The 20,216-nt window shown below is 42.0% G+C and overlaps 1 protein-coding gene across 7 annotated transcripts in view; it reads right to left on the bottom strand.

The window, feature by feature from the left end:
* The window catches only part of CDIN1 (CDAN1 interacting nuclease 1), a 214,571-nt gene that overhangs the window by 132,798 nt on the left and 61,557 nt on the right, over positions 1-20,216 (bottom strand). For all 7 annotated transcript variants that reach the window (XR_011848816.1, XM_072115434.1, XM_072115437.1 and 4 more), the window contains one exon: positions 16,982-17,054. Coding sequence is in view for 6 of the 7 variants with exons in the window: in XM_072115434.1 (XP_071971535.1) it covers positions 16,982-17,054 (73 nt within the window). In the remaining variant the exon portion in view is untranslated. The remainder of the gene's footprint in view (positions 1-16,981; positions 17,055-20,216) is intronic.

Below are 20,216 nucleotides of genomic sequence, written 5' to 3'. Positions count from 1 at the left end.
AGCAACACGTCCAGATTTACTGAGTTGTCGAATGGAGAAGGCCAAACCTAAAGTTGGGGCCCGCTCATGTCTACCGATTACACAAGGGTCCCAAAAATCTTTATCAATCAAGTAAGTGATTTGTTACTGGCAGCTCTATACTTGTGTATGGGTTCATTCATAGCTCATTTGAAATTAACCCTTTCTACCCTTACTATCTTGTTTAGATAGTACTGTGGCTACTAACAAAACTGTTAGTAGACTATACTCTGGTCTCTAGTCTCTCCTGGGTGACCAGCCCTGTATAACCACAGGGAAAAGGAGGCAAGTATAGTTATTTTTTTTAGATTCCACAGCCTTAAGTATTGACTTTTTTCAAGATCCTAACTTTCTCAGAATCATATTTTTGGCATCAGCGGTTCTAACCAATGCCCCTCACCTCCTATCATGAAAGCCTTCAAGTCTTTAGAAGAATTCCTTCGAAATCATAGTTAAAACAAACTTACATTTCCACGAAACCCAAAAACAATACAGCAGCCAAACCTAGAGCTGAAAGATGAGTGTTACTTGTCAAATTAGAGGCTGCTCTCCTCCTCGCTGCACTTGTCTTTTTGTCCCCAGAAGCTAATGAACTGCTCCTGACTCATTACTCAGAAAGTAAAATAAAGCAGCATTTAGCACATATGAAGCGGTTTCAGTGCACATCCTAGCGGAGTAACACGAGTCCTACTCCGACCCACCCTGCCGCTAAGTGACAGAGTGATGGATGGTGCCAGGGGAGGGACTAGTGGGTTAAATCTTCATACCAGCTTGAATGGAGTGAAGAAGTGGCATGGCAGAACTCAAACATGGAGCCTACATGATATGCTATTAATTATACCGTCTAATCTAATAAAATAGTGCGCTGTAGGAGGACACCTGTCACCATGACTAGAATTTACAATTTCCTCAATACATAAATGGTTATACATTCACTGTAGTTTTACAAAAAGGGATAGATGCAATAATGTACAGGCAGTCCCCGGGTTACATACAAGATCGCTTCTGCAGGTTTGTTCTTAAATAGAATTTGTATGCAAGTCGGGAGAGGTAACGTATATTTTGTACTGCAACTCCAGACATAGTTCCATTCTCCCTGTGACAATTGGATTCTAAAAATGGACAAAAATTAACAATGAAGCTTCACTGCAAACACCTTTTTATAACTAGCAGTATCCAGAGATCTTCACTAGTGTCCAGAGGGGTCCATCTGTAACGAGGGATTACTTTGGGTGCTCTAGTCGGGAAGACTTTTTGTAAAGGTGGTCACTTTAAGAATTTATGCTAAAAGTGTAAATAGCATGAAACACATAAACTTACAAGAGAACTTGTCAAGTTGAAAAGCAGGATGTTATAGAGGAGAAGCCAAGACAGAGATGTAACGATGATATGGGAAAATATTCTGTACATCTTATGTCTTTATGTGGAGGTGTCCACTTGGTGGTTGTACACACTTATTGGCAGTGGTATCAGAAACCATGCTGATCAAAAAACCCATGGTTGATCAAGAATCATGGACTCTGCAGTGGACGGATTTCACGAACCATCCACAGTGGTGGGGATGTGACACAGATCACCATAGTTATGTATGATACAAGGAGTCCCTTCATATTTACGGTCAGTTCAGCAGTAATTGATTAGCAGGGACTCCTTGTATCATGAATGACTATGATGTGAGGAGTCCTGTCCCCGGCACTGTGGCCATTCCGTGAAATAAGACACTGCATAGCCCATGATTCATAGATCGTCTACGGAAGTCGTAAACTTTCCTAAGGATGTTAATCACTGCATGAGACCACCCACCTATCTACAGGCGTCAGAAAAAACAATGGAGCCCAAAGCACAACCCCATTCTCTTGGAAATGGCCGACCCCAAGGAATAGCAGCTCAGCTCCTATTTATCAAGGATGTGCGGTAAACAAGTCGCAATATAGGCAACGCCAGGGAATCAATGCATACAATTTATGACTTTTAGCCAGAGAATTCCAAAACGGTCAGTTTTTAGATGATCAAAGAATGTTGGAATTTTAAAGGGTTTGTTGCAGAACTTCTTATGCTTAGCAGAAGACAATACTACTTGACCAGCTGAGGTCCAACTCACTGTAATCGATTCATTCGCTTGTTGAAAGGGGAAGCAGCAAGCCTCCATATCACCTTCACTGCCCTCCATATACAGCTCCATAGCTTTAGAAGTGGCTGTGCTCGGTATTACCGCATAACCCCACTTACTTGAAAAGGGCAACACTAATCTAAGCTGTAATAAAAGTGTCAGCTCCAAGAACAGATCTGTGCCTGGTGAACGCTAATAGAAACCTATGGCATGTCTGTGGTACATGATCACTGATGGCTAAATTTTGGACCAATCATCAGATTCACGTTAAGCCTACCAACCAGACATGAAGCTGGGGTACTTTGTGGATCATGATTTTAGGTGAACCAGACCTATAAAACTTTTATTATTTGATCAAATAAATTTTTGTTTGTTTTTGGTCTTTTTTGTTTTTGTTTTAGAGCAATAATGACATTCAACAAAACGAAACAACCCCACATTAAAGTAACCCCCCTTTTTTTTCCAGGTGTCCTTATTACAAGGTAGAAAGATCCTGTATCTCTGTCGTAGGATGCGAAGAGAGACTCCATCGGAAACTGAACAAGCAGTATGAGGTCACTACATTACATATCTGCATTAAGAAACACATTCAACAATGTAATTAGGTCTGGTATTGTGAAGTAGCACTAGAGAGTAAATAACCTGTATTAATCCTGCTGAACATAGATCTCCAAAAAACTTACATACATTTTTTAAGGACATAATAGATTCACAAACTTTCCATATTTTTTTGTATCAAGACTGGCACCCATGCTTCTTCAATATTATTTGGAACATAAAAGGAAGTAAACCCCTGGTAAATAGGGGGCATTATTAATGGGGGCAGCATTTCAATTGCACACTAGCCCCTTAGCAGACCCCTCGTCGTACACTGCAATGGCTGCTACAACAAGCTGGATGTGAATACAAATCCGATTCCATGGCTTTATTCAGAATAAAACAACTTTAATTGTGTATTGATCTGGTAATCGTCTACACTCACAGTCTACAAAGCTTTGGCTTATTTTATTTACTCTGTAAGGATAAAATATTAATCAGCGTTGAGTTTTTGCCAGTCCAGAAGGGGTTAGACAAATTACACAATTCCTTTCAATAGGCGCTATGCAGGCAAATTTAACTAAAAGGGGAGGGGGGTCACCTCGTGGGGGCCTATTAATTAGTGATGCACCTGTTTCTCCAAGAAGAATACAAAAAGGTATTGGAAATCATCTACGGATTCAGATGTTATTATATGTCTGTAGTAGGGGCTTTGGGTACCAGACACAATTTACCACCAGTTGTCAAGCTGCGTCTGAATCCGCAACCTTAAATCGGTGAAATTGCTTATCGTTAGTGGTAAATTAAATCCATTAAGTCCATTAAATTAGAAAATTCTAAACATAAACTAACCCAAATTTACAATTTTTATTGCACCTATGTCGAGGATTAAGTACCGTGCTACATAGAGTTGTATACTTATTAAGTTCTTTAAAGGGTTACATAATAATGGAAAGAGGACTGGACTCGTACATAGTAATACAGAAAAGCCCACTGCGCACAAAGAAGCTTTTCGGTACAAAGTCGCTCCGTGCACTTGAGGGATTTACTGGATTGATTAAAGAATCCCTGAACAGAACTCCGGTTCAGTTCAGTACAGGCAGTCCCCGGGTTACGTACAAGATAGGGCCTGGAGGTTTGTTCTTAAGTTGAATTTGTATGTAAGTCGAAACTGTATACTTTAGAATTGTAGATCCAGACAAAAAAAATTTTGGCCCCAGTGACAATTGGAGTTTAAACATTTTTTGATGTAGTGGGACCAAGCATTATCAATAAAGCTTCATTACAGACACCTTACAGCTGATTATTACAATCTGGGACTATAGTAAAACATTTAGAAAGCTTCACCAGAGGTCAGAGGGGTCTGTCTGTAACTATGGGTTGTCTGTAAGTCGGGTGTCCTTAAGTAGGGGACCGCCTGTAATTCTAGGTTCAGTCCGTGGGTCACTGGCGGGTGAGCTCTGTCCACACCGATAATAGAAGAAGAGACAGCTGTGTGCACGAGTCCTTAGAAATACATGGGCCATATGCTTGCCATAAGATACACAGCCTCATTCTGGACCAGATCTATCATTATCTGTTTTCGAATGATAAATCTGACTGTCGAGTCGAACTTTAAACCACTTTGTCGGCTAAGTTTACACCAGAAAACCGCACCAGATTTTGGTGTAACTTCAGCCATGTCCCTTTCATATTGCTGTCTAAAACGAGCATAAATTACTATTCGTAAAACAAATTGATAATTCTGTCCCCTGGTGTTTGTAGCCAGCAATGATAACCCATACTCTTACATTTAGGATCCTGTCAAAAATTTCGGCAAACAACAAAACAGCTTGCACCACATTTATCCAGGGTTTTAGATGCTTTTTACAAACTTTTGCATCTGCTTTGAGAAGAAAGGTTTGTGGTCTTGGTAAAAGGGGGCAACAAAAGTGTTCCAAAATATGGTATATTGTTCCAGTGTAGACTAAGCCAACTAATAGGAGGTGCAATACAGACTAGCCAGTGTTAAACTAGGTCACGGAGGGATGTATTAATGTGCTGTTCCCTAGAACGGTGTAGAGTAGTACTAGGGAGTTCTCTGCTGTTACAGATTTATCTCTGTATCTGATGCCGGATGATAAATCTGGTGAAGTAGAAGACTCGTGAATTGTACTTTGCATCTCCTATTGGTTGGTCCTGCTTGCTGGCACTCAGGCTATTTTCTGAAAGGCTGTTCTCCCTTTTTACCTAGGACACAACCCTTTATGGACAAGCCGGAAAACTGACAAAAAATGGTTTAAAACCCTCTATAAACGTGGCACGCAGCATTTCTGGTGCAAATAACTCTGGTATTCTGGCATAGACATTTTCATACATCTCCCCCACTGTGATAAATCAGGTTATATATAGTAGTAAGCTTGGTTTCAGTCCTGTATCTAAGTAGTAAACTTGGTTATGGCCTTGTATCTACACAGTAAGAGGGGTTCTGGTCCTGTATCTACGTAGTAAGCGGGGTTCTGGTCCTGTATCTACGTAGTAAGTGGGGTTCTGGTCCCATATCTAGGTAGAAAGCTTGGTTCTGGTCCTGTATCTAGGGAGTAAACTTGGTTCCAGTCCTGTATCTAGGTAGTATGCTCGGTTCTGGCCCTGTATCTAGGTAGAAAGCTTTGTTCTGTCCCTGTATCTAGGTAGTAAATTTGTTTCCGGTCCTGTATATAGGTAGTAAGCTTGGTTCCAGTCCTGTATCTAGGTAGAAAGCTTTGTTTTGTCCCTGTATCTAGGTAGTAAGCTTGGTTCCAGTCCTGTATCTAGGTAGTATGCTCGGTTCTGGCCCTGTATCTAGGTAGAAAGCTTTGTTGTGTTCCTGTATCTAGGTAGTAAATTTGGTTCCAGTCCTGTATCTAGGTAGTAATCTTGGTTCCAGTCCTGTATCTAGGTAGAAAGCTTTGTTCTGTCCCTGTATCTAGGTAGTAAGCTTGGTTCTGGCCCTGTATCTAGGTAGTAAGCTTGGTTCTGGCCCTGTATCTAGGTAGTAAGCTTGGTTCCAGTCCTGTATCTAGGTAGTATGCTCGGTTCTGGCCCTGTATCTAGGTAGAAAGCTTTGTTCTGTCCCTGTATCTAGGTAGTACATTTGGTTCCAGTCCTGTATCTAGGTAGTAATCTTGGTTCCAGTCCTGTATCTAGGTAGTAATCTTGGTTCCAGTCCTGTATGTAGGTAGTAATCTTGGTTCCAGTCCTGTATCTAGGTAGTAATCTTGGTTCCAGTCCTGTATCTAGGTAGTAATCTTGGTTTCAGTCCTGTATCTAGGTAGAAAGCTTTGTTCTGTCCCTGTATCTAGGTAGTAAACTTGGTTCTGGCCCTGTATCTAGGTAGTAATCTTGGTTCCAGTCCTTTATCTAGGTCGAAAGCTTTGTTCTGTCCCTGTATCTAGGTAGTAAACTTGGTTCTGGCCCTGTATCTAGGTAGTAAGTGGGGTTCTGGTCCTCTTACTACATAGTAAGCGGAGTTCTGGCCTTGTATCTACAAAGAGAGCTTGTTTCTAAGTAAGACTGTAAGACACTTTTTAAAAAATTGGTCCCACTGAATCTGCTGCAAGCGATTACTAACAGAATGTACAACATGTCAGCGGAATATGACCCACATAACACCCGGCAGTCCACACATTTTTTTTTAGAAATGCAGGTACATTACAAAGAGGCTAAAATTACCATGTAATGGTCCATAGGCAGTAGTTATCTATCCCTGGAATAACACTCTTGGAATAACAAGTCCAATGATTTCTTGCCAGTATTGATCTGTAACCCCTTAAATGTTCAATACATGTCACTTCCAATAAAGTCTGTTATCACTTCCACTCATTAATTGGCCATTCCTGTAATGAAATGTAATGATATGTGTGTTTAGGGATTCATATACAGGATGTCATTCCAAGGAAATACATAGATATATGGACCTTTCTCTCCGTATAGATACAAATACAGACATTTTTTTGTCCCTACAATGTATTAATTGCGAGTCTAATACAAACCAGAGGCGCAGATGAGAACTCATCAACCTAAAAAAAAGAGCAAACTGTACAGAAAGCAGCAAATGTCATCTCCAGGGAGAGAAATACTGAGGCTGGGCGCAGAAACTAAACTCCCAGAAATACAGCCTCCACTGCCACTTCTGCTTTTAGCCGCCACATAATTGGGACAGATACGGTCTCCACATTGCTGAGCAAGCACTGAAAGGAAAGACATTCATCATTTTAATTGCATTGTGTTTAATTATTATTAGGAATCTGTGCAGAAGTTGAAATAGAAATTATTGAAATGGTGAGAATGTGCGAGGGATATTATTAGGCCGTTCCAGGAAAGGCTTCTGTTATCTGAGGCCTGGGCTGTGGGGCCGACAATGTTGGACGTTGTAATTAAGCAGTCTTGGCTGGGGTAAAAGCTGCTCACTTTGTTTTTTTGCAGAAAGTTGCAGAAAGATACCACATGGTCCAATGTGAAGGAGATTTTTGATAAAGTTAATAATGGCAACTGATCCTCATGAAAATGACCTCTATTGGAAAAAAATAAATCAGTTTAGCTTGTAAAGTCTTGATTATTCTACCTTAGTCCAGGGGCCTACCTCGTTATGTACACCCTTCTCTGTATATAGAGATAACACCAAATAGAACCCCCTACCAGGCTCTCGATTCTAGAATGAGGTCAACCAAGTCGTGACTTAAAGGGGTTTCCCAATGAGTCAAAGTTAGGACTTCTCCACAGGATAAGGCCTAACTAGCTGATCTGTGGGGGTCTCATCATTTAGATCATGAAAATGTGGGGTCCAGATGGGGTCCCAGTTACCTCAGTCGGTCCCCTCGTCGCTTCGGAAGACTAACAGAGCAGACGGCCGGGCATGACCGCCTCAATGGAGCCGACGGAAACGGCCGAGCAGGTCGATTGAGATGTATGGAGCAGAACATCCCCCGAAGCGAGGGGTCCGATTGAGGTAACTGGGACCCAATCTGGCCCCACGTTTTCATGATCTGTTGGGGTTTTATCACTGAGACCCCCACCAATTAGAAAATTAGGCCCTATCTTGTGGCAAAACCATGACTTGGTTGACCTCATTCCCCTTTAAATTCTGCCTAAGCTTCACTCTATGGACTGTCTACTCTTCAGGGTTGACCCAAAGCTCTTTACACTGAATAAATGACGCAGCTCCTGAATGAGAGACGCCCCATGGACAACAGCGAAGTATGCCCCCCACCCTTTTAACAATAAACACATTAGGGCAAAGCTATTGAAAGTGTCTCAAAGTAAGACTAGACAGACTAATACTACATCAGAATTATCATCCCGCATCAGACACATAAATCTAGTGGGGTATAGCATTATTACATCACAATCTGTAAAGATGTGTATTCTTCTCCTCCCCTTGTGTTCCCCTCCCGTCCTTGTTCCCCCCATGTTTTAATGTATCACTCTTTTATTGTTTTAAATGATACATTAGCTCGCTACATATCAGAAAAATCTGCTTAATACATGTTCCCCCTGAGAGGGGGTATACAATTTGCCTTGTTCTATTGTAAGACATCTTAGGATTTTCAAACAATAAAACTTTGTTGAAACTAAATCTGGTGTAGACTGTCTAGTTGTACTTTGTACCCTCTATTAGCAGTCTTAGTTTACCTCATAAAACAGCACCAAAATTCTAGAACATTTGTAATCATTTTTGCTGCAAGCCCCTATTCTAACAAAGCCACGCCCCTCTTCTGAGACCACACACCCATTTGTCAGACTAGTAATAAAAGTAACTAAAAACAATCTTCAACCCTTAATAAATAAGGTCCATGTCTTCTTGTGTTACTAATTATGACATAATTGGTAAATCTCCCTCGTTATGCAGAACTGGTCACATTGTATTTGTTTTTAAAATTTACCAAAAAAGGTCTTTTTTTCTTTAAACTGCAAGTATTGAAATTTTTTGATTAAAATCTAAGACCCTAACATAGGGTCAACCACAAACAGTAGGTCAAAAGACCTAAGAAGATGGGGTAGGGGGAGACAGGGTAAACATTTCTTACTGGATTTCATGAGTTGGAAAATTGGACACCAACGCAGTTTAAAGGAAATTTACCGTCAAAATTCATCATGAACAAGCAGGGACACTTACTCATAGATCCAGCCACCGTAACCGTGGTAATCTACTTATATTTGTTATCTTTATCCTTCTTCCTTCAAAATAAACCTTTTTATTAAATTATGCTAATGAGCCAGAAGAGCCATGGGGGTTGTTACTAGAGCCGCTCTATGCTGTAACTTCACAGGCTGTTACACTGTGAGGGAACACTTCTCCCTACAGATGTGTCCTAAACTTCCTGTGCTGTTGTGAGATTATATCAGGCAGAGGGAGGGGGCTGAGGAAGCAGGAGGGTGTGAGACAGCGTAACAGCCCGTGAAGCTGCAGCACGGAGGGGTTCTGGTAATACTCCCACAGCCCTTTAGACTTATTAGCATAATTATAAAAGTTGATATTAGAAGGAAGGAGGCCATGGGTCATATTATAAGCACCACAGTTACCGCGCCTGGATCTATGAGCAAGTTTCCCTGGTTTATCATGATGGATTTTGATGGTAGATTCCCTTTAATGCTACGGCGGAACATGGAGCTGAACATAAGGGGGGCCCACAGAAAGCCTGGATCCACCCCTGAAAACTGACCATGTCTAAACAGTAAAACAATTGAGAATATTTATTCAGAGAGTAAAAAAATTCCTTAGTCCTTGCTGGAAGTCCCCTCTAAGAAAACAATAAGATTACTTCTAATTTATAAGAAGCAAGGCAGATAAAACCTTGATCGATGCACTGATCCGCTCACCCCGATGCAGATATACCAAAATCCGACCAAAGGAAACATATTTTATGTTATCACCTGAAAGATCAAAATGTAACTCGGAGAAATCAAATTAAGTGTAAAGAAGATTGATCCTTTCAGATGAGATCTGGAGGATTCTCAGCCGCAAAAAAATAAAAAATAAAAATATACACACCAAAATAAAAGGAGAACGTTATATATAATAGAAAAAGAAATGTATTAATAGACATCACATTTACGGTCAGTCTATTAACTTTACAATTACCCCACTCAATGAATTTTGCTTTACTGGGTATGATACAGGCTAATCTGCCTGCTTTGCCCTTGTGCTGGCTGACGGGAGTCGGATAGAAGTAGGTCCAAAGCAATCAGACCGCCTGACGTTGACAAATGGCTATGCTGCGGCAGACTTGTGGAGAGGGAGGGAGGGGAGGGAGTGGAGACACATTCACTTTAATCTCTTTCTTGATTAAATCTAAAGCCGTGCTGTTCTGACATCATGTGATTTGCTCACAAAGCGTCGGCGCGTTTCAGCATGCTGGGTAGAAAATGTTACATTTCCAGGTCCTTAAAAAGAAGGCAAACTGCAATAGGATTACACGATATGGAGCTACCCTTAAAAATATATATATGACGGTGCTTTAAGGAAAAGTAGCATTTTCTGGTCATTTCTAATATTTCTGTGTTTCCTTTTAATTTAAAAAAAACACGAAAAAAACAAATGTAAAGCTAAATTTTTCGTCGAATTTTTCAGCCTTTTTTTTTTTTTTTTCCAGAGCAGATGCACACGAGAGTTCGTGAACTAACCAGACTAAAAAGAAAAAAAAAGTATGGCTGCTTTAAAGGCAATATTTTTAAGGTGATCGATGAAAACATGCCATATTTTAACGGAACATGCTACCGATCCATTAAAAAATACAGAGAATTGAGCGGAATTTCCCGTATCACTCATAGACCATATGTTATGAGAATCCATGCCAGAGTGTTGCAAATCAGCCTCAAAAAATGGTTGCAGGTAGACTTCGTATATAATTCTGTTATAGTAGTTTTAGTCTCTTTCCAGCACATATTCCGTCAAAAATGGCTGATAGAACTGCGCCATTTTGTCCAGTTTAATAACGGACATCATAATAACTCGAAAGACCCACATTATTATAAATAAGATTCTTCAGACACCACTGTAGTCAAGAGAATGATAAATACACAACATAGTTGTGAACACAGTCGTAGGCACTGGTTTAACTACTGGGGAGCAGCCATAGAAGGTGCTACAGGGTCTGGAGTGTCAGGGGGCCCCGCCTACCGACCTGACACAAGGCAAAGAATGGATGATGTGCAACTATACATATACTGCTGCACATCTTCCATAGAATAACAAGCTGAGCCGTAGTTGTCTACATGAAGAAATACTGGGGGCGGTACGAGAGCAGAACTAGGCCCACCAGTTTTTGCTAAGCAGCTACTAGGCTGCTTTCTTATGTGTGGCCTTCTGCCTTCCCCTTTCCCATGTAAAAATATATGGGAACATGTACTATCCACTTAAACAAAGGCTAGCACACAGTCCAAAATCATGTTCGCATTCATAAGGTTTTACTTCCAGCCCCTACGGCCTAGTATACATGCAGACAAAATCTGCATCAGAAATAGTTTCATGCAGATTTTTGTGTGTGTTTTTTTAAAGGGATTGTTAATAAACAGACATTAATAAAAACTTTACTGGTGGGCTGGAGGGGGCTGTGAAAATAAATAAAACTATACTTACCTCCTTCAGCACTTCCGGTGGCCTGCGCTACTGTCTGTCGCTGCCGTGCCCCTGTTTCTTTACAGGGGATCGGCACCTCCTCCCCGAAAACTTACGGTGCCTGCTACTGAGCTGGGACAGGTGACGGGTGGGCGTGTCTAGCGAGCAGCATTGTTGGAGCATAGGCGCCATGCCAAAGGCAACCAGTAAAGTTTTTTTTCCTCAGCGGAAATTATCTTCCCCTTAAAGGGGTTATCCGGGTATAAAAATGTACTTAGGACCAGGCTGGGGCGGTCTATTTAAAAATAATAAACATGTAGTTACCTCCCCCGGCACTGCCGATGTCCCGCGCAGCGGTCCGTCTCATCTGTGCGCTCGTTTGTTTACAAGGGTGCACAGGGAGCTTCCTGCCAGCCGGAAGCTCCCATCCGAACCATCTCCCAGCGCTTACAACCCCTTTAAACATTGGGAATCTGTGTGCACAATCCAAAAGAACAATGTTGGGATTCTCCCTTTTCTCTGGCGGAAATAGAACTGTTGAGGTCTTCCAACTAAAATGAGATTTGCCGTGTAAATATACAAAGGACCACAGGAAACATAATATGAAAATGGCACCAAACAAAACAAGCCAACTACAAATAATCTAGTACTAATCATTATTATATGTCCTAATAAAACTGTTCATGAAAAACCGATACGTAGATTAAAGAGAAGAAAAGGAAAAAAAAACACTGTTGTTCTACGCGCAACACGTCTCTTAAATCTCCTTTGCACAAAAGCAAAATTTAGCCGCCTATAAAAAGCAAAGTGCTAAGCATAGTGCTCCTCCTGATGTACTGCGAGGCAGGCTTAAGCGTGCGTGCCATAGCGCGCACAATGGAGCTCTAAAAGCGAGCGGAATTATAACAAGACGAGAAGAGGAGGAAAAAAAAATAGAAAACGGGAAAGATGAAACCCACAAAGAATTATTTGCTGCCTTTCTTCTTTATTGTTAGATTACCTATGTGCCTAAAGGCGGGACTCAAAAGGTAAACATAACACCAGGTAATAAAAAATGCAGGCGATGGAAGTGTCTCTTTTTTTTTTCTTCACCAGACTAGGCAAATATTTATGGCGTAGTTGACAAACTCGTGCCTAGTAAAAGAAGCAGCAGAGAGAGCAATTACCCTGATATTCATGGCTCACTTTGAATATTGCACTGAACATTACTCATAAATCTTTTACGAGAAGATCCCCTGAGCTCACTTAACAGCCAGTTTTAATCATGCAGTTGACACGGAGAAAATAACAAAATGTATTTTTTCAGTGGCAAATTAATTTAAGTTTGAACCTCCTCCTGAAGCGCCGCGCTCTTTTCATCTCTTCTCCTTTTATTTTTTATTTTTTTATTATTATTATTAGTAGCAGCAGCAGAGTATTTCCTCCTACCCTCTCTGCCGAGCCCGGTGTTACTGCGCGGGAGGAGGATTCCAGGGCGGAAGGACAACATAACAACACGAGCAAAGAATTCACAAGCAGAACAAAGGCGTTTAATGGGGAAGAGGTTTTATTTCTGGTGACGGGCAGATTGCGGGCTGGTGGGAGGACGCTCTAGCAGTGGGGGGAAATATTTATTCATATTCAGGAGCGAGGAGAAATATTTACACTTCAAATGGAAATAGGTAAAAAATAGAAACAAATAACAATATAAGTATTATATACCGTACATACACGGATAGAAGACAAGTTTTTCAGTTCAATTTTTGTGCTGAAAAAAAGAGCGGTTGGACTTAGATAACTTAGTATTTACCTACCGCGCTCCATGCAGGTCCACTTTTCCTCTTGCGGCTTCGGGCGTCTTTTGGGCAGCGTAGGCAGAGGCGAGTCTATGAACCCGCACACAGCCTCTGACAGCACCACCAGAAAGATGCCAGGAGCCGCAAGAAGCAGAAGCAACAACACACCAGGAGAAGACAACCTGGAGGGAGCACAGGAGGCAAGTACTGAATTATAGGAGGGGATTCTGCTGGACATCTGACCACTAAAGGGGGCCTCTGCTGGACATTTTACCACTAAAAGGGACTGCTGCTGAACATTTTATTACAGAAGGGAGCTCTGCTGGCCATTGTATTACAGAAGGGAGCTCTGCTGGCCATTGTATTACAGAAGGGAGCTCTGCTGGCCATTGTATTACAGAAGGGAGCTCTGCTGGCCATTGTATTACAGAAGGGAGCTCTGCTGGCCATTGTATTACAGAAGGGAGCTCTGCTGGCCATTGTATTACAGAAGGGAGCTCTGCTGGCCATTGTATTACTTAGGGGTGCTCTGCTGGGCATTGACAGCTGCATTTCCCACCCTAGGTTTATACTCAAGTCAATAAATTCTCCCGTTTTTTGTGGTAAAAGTAGGGGGCGTCTGCTTTTACACGGGTCAGCTTATACTTGAGTATATACGGTATATTTTTTTTATTATTTATATACACTATATAAAGACACCTATGGATGTTTTTCTCCTTTTTTGAATTTAAGTCGGAATAAACCTTTCCTATTTTAGGTCAATTTGGATTACCAAAATTTTTATATTTGCCAAATGGCAGAGTAATGCGAATTTTTAAGACATATTTATGGTGTTCTTCAAAGTCAAAAGTATACATACATTTTATTAGTAGTTCACACCATTGCCCAGTGGCGTAACAAGACACCTGTGGGCTCGGTGTGAACTTTGGATCGGGGCCCCAAATACCTAAACTCTCGCTGCCATCCCCATTCCACACATATTACACTTGAGAATATAGATAGCAAAACAAGGAAGTAGCAGCACTCCGTCTTCAAATCAAAGGTGTTAATTCACGAGGTGGATAGACAGCTACGTTTCAGCTAACTCGATGTAGCAATTCTCAAGCTACATCGAGAATGGCTACATCGAGTTAGCTGAAACGTTGCTGTATATCCACCTGGTGAATTTGATTTGAAGACGGAGTGCTGCTACTTCCTTGTTTTGCTGTTGAAACGTCGCGGTCTAGGATCAGACACGCTATAGCTTGCACCCATCAGGTTGAACCCTTTTCACACTGTGCTGCCCACCCACATTGCTGCTATTGAGAATATAGATACATGCTACACAGACATATACAAACAACACCAAACTCATATACCAGCCTCCTATTATTCATGAAATGTTCTAGGAGCAGCCTCCTCTCACAAATGAAATCTCCAGCAGCCTCCATTTAACAATGAAATTCCAGCAGCGGCCTTCCCTCACTATTGCCCCCAGAGGGCCATTGCAACACAAAACATAAAATAATAATTCTCATTGCTTACCACCCACGTTCCATTGATTCACGAGGCTTCCTCTTCATCCTCGGGTTTGTGCGCTCTGCCCGTGTGAACTGTACACAGCCATAACTTTCCCCGTACTGCTGTTGTATCCAATTGTATACATGTCTTACACGCATACAACAGATTGTTTTCCCATGTTATAGAAGTGCAGTTTGCGGGCCCACTCCAACCCTGGGCCTGGTGCAACCACAATCATTATGCTCCTGCCTTAAACTGTAGGGCTTGGGTCAAGCATCTTGGATATCCTTCTCACAATGGTTGGTAATAATTTAGGTCCATTCCTCCTGACAGAACTGCTATAAATGAGCCATGTTTGTATGGCCGCTCCAAAAAACTGACTTTGTTATCCTTAAGCCCCTATGTAACCAGTTTGGCAGTAGCTGCAGGTCATTGTCCATTTGGAAGAACCAAAGCTTTTGCACCTAAGTTTTAAGTTCCTGACTGAAGTCTTAAGATGTTTCTTCATTATTGGCACATTACCGTATATACTCGAGTATAAGCCGAGACCCCTAATTTTACCACCAAAAACTGGGAAAACCTATTGACTCGAGTATAAGCCAACGGTGGGAAATGCATTGGTCACAGACCCCCCCCAGTATATGGCCAGCTGGCCCCCTATAGTATACAGCCTGCCCCCTGTAGTATACAGCCTTCCCCCAGTAGTATCCAGCCAGCCCCCAGTAGTATACAGCCAGCCCAGCTTGCCACTAGTAGTATACAGCCTGCCCCCTGTAGTATAGAGCCACCCCAGTAGTATACAGCCTGCCCCCAGTAGTATACAGCCAGCCCAGCCTGCCCCCAGTAGTATACAGCTTGCCCCCAATAGTATACAGCTTGCCCCCAGTAGTATACAGCTTGCCCCCAGTAGTATACAGCCTGCCCCCAGTAGTATACAGCCTGCCCCCAGTAGTATACAGCACTGCCCCCAGTAGTATACAGCATTGCCCCCAGTAGTATACAGCATTGCCCCCAGTAGTATACAGCCTGCTCCCAGTAGTATACAGCCTGCCCCCAGTAGTATATAGCCACCTCAGCCTGCCCCCAGTAGTATACAGCATTGCCCCCAGTAGTATACAGCCTGCTCCCAGTAGTATACAGCCTGCCCCCAGTAGTATATAGCCACCTCAGCCTGCCCCCAGTAGTATACAGCCTGCCCAGCATTAAAAAAAATAAATAAACTTATATACTCACCCTCCGGTGGCCCCGATGTGCAGAAGCCAGAAGGCGAGCTGCACGGACATCGGGGGAGCAGCGCTGCACATCGGAGCGACCGGAGGGTGAGTATGTAAGATTATTATTTTTTAAGTATTTTTTATACTTTTATACTCGTATTGACTCGTGTATAAGCCAAGGGAACGTTTTTCAGCACATTTTTTGTGCTGAATAACTCGGCTTATACACAAGTATATAGGGTATATTCTTTCCTCATGATGCATCTATTTTGTAAGATGCACCATTTCCTCCACAATATGATGCTTCCCCCCGTGAGTCTCACAATTGGGATGGTGTTCTCAGACGACTCCCCCTTTTTGCTCCAAAAGTAACAATTGCCTGGAAACTGAAAATGCACAGTAACAATGACCTTAATTTTTGGAAACAATCTGGCTGTTTTATGTTTATTTTGGAGAAATGTCTTCTTCCAAGCAGAGTGGCCCTTCAAACCATGTGGAGACAGTACTGGGACTACAGCATCTTCACAAGGTCTTTTTCTATTGTTCTTGATTTGATATGCACATTTCGAACCAAACTATCTCCGGGACACACAACCAGTCTCCTTCCTGAGCGGTATGATGGCTGGACATTCCCAACTTGCTTTTACTTGCATATAATTGTTTGTAGAGATGAACAAGGCACTTCAGGATTCAGAAATTGAATCCAAGGATGAAACTGACTTGTGCAAATCCACAGTTCTCATCCTGATATAGTGGCTGTTTTTTTTTAAGACTTTGATGTTACACAAAGAATCAATGTGTTTCAAGTGCCAAATTAACTGAAATGCCAATAAACAATCAAAAGACAATCAAATAAACAATTAAAAAAAATCCAAAAGGCAAGACATCATATGGGCTATCCAAAAATGTTCAAAGACATCGCAAACTTTTAACTTTGCAGAAAGTAATAAAAATGCTGTACATAAACACCTTTTAAAAAGGAAGAAGGAGGTGTAAGACACTGACAAACACGGAAAGAAGTGGCTACGAGTTGTAGTGAGAAGCATAAACTCCTTTTCATTGTGTGCAGTGTAAGGGAGACATCAGAGCAGCAAGTCTCCTCACACCAACTCAGATAAAACAGATACAACCCTCAGAGAGAATACTGGTAAGCCAACACACGAGTAGAAATTGTTTTATCCCTCCATACATAAAGCAGTTCATCATGTAGACTTTTAGCAAAGAATAGCTGGATGATACAAAAAAGACTTACACAAAGCTCCATCCTGATCCTGAAGAAATCGCTCCAAAATTGTCCGTGCCATCAAAGCTGGAGAAAAATCTACCTGTAGAGAGAATGCACAGATTTTGTTGTCAAAAAGTATCTACTTTGACTGATGAAACACATATAAGTATAAGCGTTTAGTGGATCAATTGACGTGTCTCCATAATAATTCATTTTTTAATAATAACTTGCTGATATTTGGAGGTGATGCACGGATATATAATATTTGGAGCCGCTGCACTTGTATGCCATTTCAAGGCCCTGTATGTGTATGGCATTTGGAGGCGCTGCATGTGTATGGCATTTGGAGGCGCTGCATGTGTATGGCATTTGGAGGCGCTGCAAGTGTATGGCATTTGGGGGCGCTGCATGTATATATAAATTGAGTGAGAGGTCCAGTCATTTCTATAATCCTCGTGCATATCTTGTTTTTCTTTCCATCTTAGATGCATTACAGCAATAAAACTAATTGGCTGCAAAGGTGGAAATAATATTTAGATTTTCATTCCGCTAAGATAAGCGGAACCATGTGAAAAATCTCTAAGGCCCCATTCACACTACCGTGTGGGGGACAACGTACACACAGAGCGATACGGCAGTGGCCACACCATACCGCTCCGTACACGGGGAATACACAGGACATGTTCCATCTTTCAACGTGTTACGGCCTGTACCTAATGCATTGCTATGGAGAGGTGTGAATGTGCCCTGAAACAGTAATAACATGCAGACTAATAAATTCTATGCTCTACATTGTGATGTCTACAGTATGCTCTACATCTACAACACACTGCCAGCCGATCACTCTGCACTTACCATGTGGTAGGTTCCCTTTAAGTAGTACTCAAGATCACTAGTTGGAGAAGTAATTGTACTTTCCCACACATCCTGCTCCCAAGGTTAGCCATATGTGACCACACCACATTATTAATTATGGCTCGCAGCTCACCACTTACTATGTAAATAAACCATAATGTGGTTCTCCTTGACAGGAGATTGATGGATGATCCGTCACATAATACATTACTCAAAAAGAGATCAGTGGAACTTTCTAAAACATTGTACCTTTTAATTCCTCTCCATTTTTAAGATCACTTTTTGTAGTGAATTCAAACATAATTTATTTTCAGAGTTCAAGATACGGATGTTAGAATGAGAAGCCAATGGTAGTACATTTTACTAATTGGTCATTCCAAGTCTGTGATTTCTAGAGTATTGCATCAGAAACTCATTCATGTCCCCCAAGAAGGCTGGTTGCCCTCAAAAGACAAATGCAAGAGAGGACAGGATAATGCGGAGAATCTCCATGGGTAATCATTTCAACACTGCAGCTGGAATTGCATAAGTTCAGCACTAAAACAGAGTAAGTATCTGTCTCATGATACAGTGTCTTGACATTTAAGAGCATTTGGATTACAAAACCCTCTCTTCAGTGTCCAAACCTCATATTGGCACATAGAAAAAGGTTAGACTCACCTTGTTAAGTGCTTGTTAAGTGGACATAGAAGAAATGGTCTACAGTTCATTTTAGTGATGAAAGCAAGTTAAATTTATTTGGATGTGAATGGAAACATTATGCTCATTAACAAACTAGGGAAAAACTGAACCCAAAGTGTGTAAAGAAGTCAGTAAAAGGTGGTGAAGGAAGTGTCATGGTTTGGGGAATGTTTTCTGGAGTTGGACTTCTCATACAGCTACATGGCAAAGTGAATCTAAGTGTGTACAGAGCTTCTTGAACAATATGTGGTTCCTCCCTTGCATGTGTGTTGAGCGTGTATGCGATGGTGAAGGGGGGACCGTAATTGCCACTGCTGCCAGTGCCCGGGAGATGGTCTGGTGACACCCCCAGTAACAGTTGCGGCTCATTAACATATTCCTATAAGCTTCATTTTAACAAAGTTATATCATTTCAAAAACAGATCCTGCACGATAGGTCACTTTGTTCTATACTTTTGGACTCAGAATCCAGAATAAGAATGCATTGGCATGCATCGCTGGCCTCATGATTGATGACTTGTATTTACTGATATCATGACTCTAGGAGGTTATACCAATAAGCTTGGGTTGCCGATTTTATAAAACATTTTTACAAACTAGGAATCTCTTTAAAAGAACCTGACAAGCTCCCCAATCTATATACAGGGCACTGTCAATAAAGGCTGACCGTGGTGAACTTGAGCAAGAGATGTTGCATGAGACCTTGAGCCACGCCCACCGTGCATGGAAGTACTTACCGTATATACTCGAATATAAGCCAACTGGATTATAAGCCAAGGCACCTAAATTTACCACAAAAAAATGGGAAAAACCCATTGACTTGAGTATAAGCCTAGGGTGAGAAATGCATTGGTGCCAGCCTATGCCCTCAGCATGTAGCCAGGCCCTGCCCCCCAGTATACAGCTAGCCAGCCCCTTGTCCCCCAGTATATAGCTAGCCAGCCCCCAGTATATAGCTAGCCAGCCCCCTGCTCCCCAGTATACAGCTAGCCAGCCCCCTGTCCCCCAGTATACAGCTAGCCAGCCCCCTGTCCCCCAGTATACAGCTAGCCAGCCCCCTGTCCCCCAGTATACAGCTAGCCAGCCCCCTGTCCCCCAGTATACAGCTAGCTAACCTCCTTTCCCCATTAAATAGCTATCCAGCCCCCTGCCTCCCAGCATGTAGTCAGCCCCCTGCTCCCCAGCATATAGTCAGCCAGCCCCCATATATATGCCATGATTAAGGGTGTGCATTACACCTGAAACGCGTAGGCCTTTTTTCCACAGAAATCATACTCAGTGATGCGTTAAAGGATACTTGTTAATTTGTAAAATTTTTTGAACCTTTGAGAAAAAGAAACATTTGAAGTTTTAAAGATTCCTCGGTGCCGGAGTAAACTAATCTTCACTTGCACGTTGTTCCAAGGTCAAGGTCCGGACATACTCCTGGAGCACAAGGGGGGATGCAGGTGAACTGTAGACAAAAACCTTTTTCGTTTTTTGCTGTCAGCCCCCATATAGCCAGAACATAAAAAATAAAGTTAATACTCACCTTTCTGACGCCCCCCATGGTCGTCCTCTTGCTTCACGGCAGAGGCAGGTCAACGACACCTTGCTGACTTCATAGAGTGTGTCCGGCCTGCATGCAGAAGAGGCCCTGCAGGAGTCTTCAGAAAGGTGAGTATTGACTTTTTTTCTGACTGTATAAGCCAAGTTTGAGTTTTTCAGGTCATCATTTCTGCTAAAA

This window comes from Engystomops pustulosus, chromosome 7 (assembly GCF_040894005.1).
Source record: "Engystomops pustulosus chromosome 7, aEngPut4.maternal, whole genome shotgun sequence".
NCBI lineage: Eukaryota > Metazoa > Chordata > Amphibia > Anura > Leptodactylidae > Engystomops > Engystomops pustulosus.
Note: the sequence above shows the minus strand (reverse complement) of the source record. Positions and strands in the feature narration are given on the sequence as shown.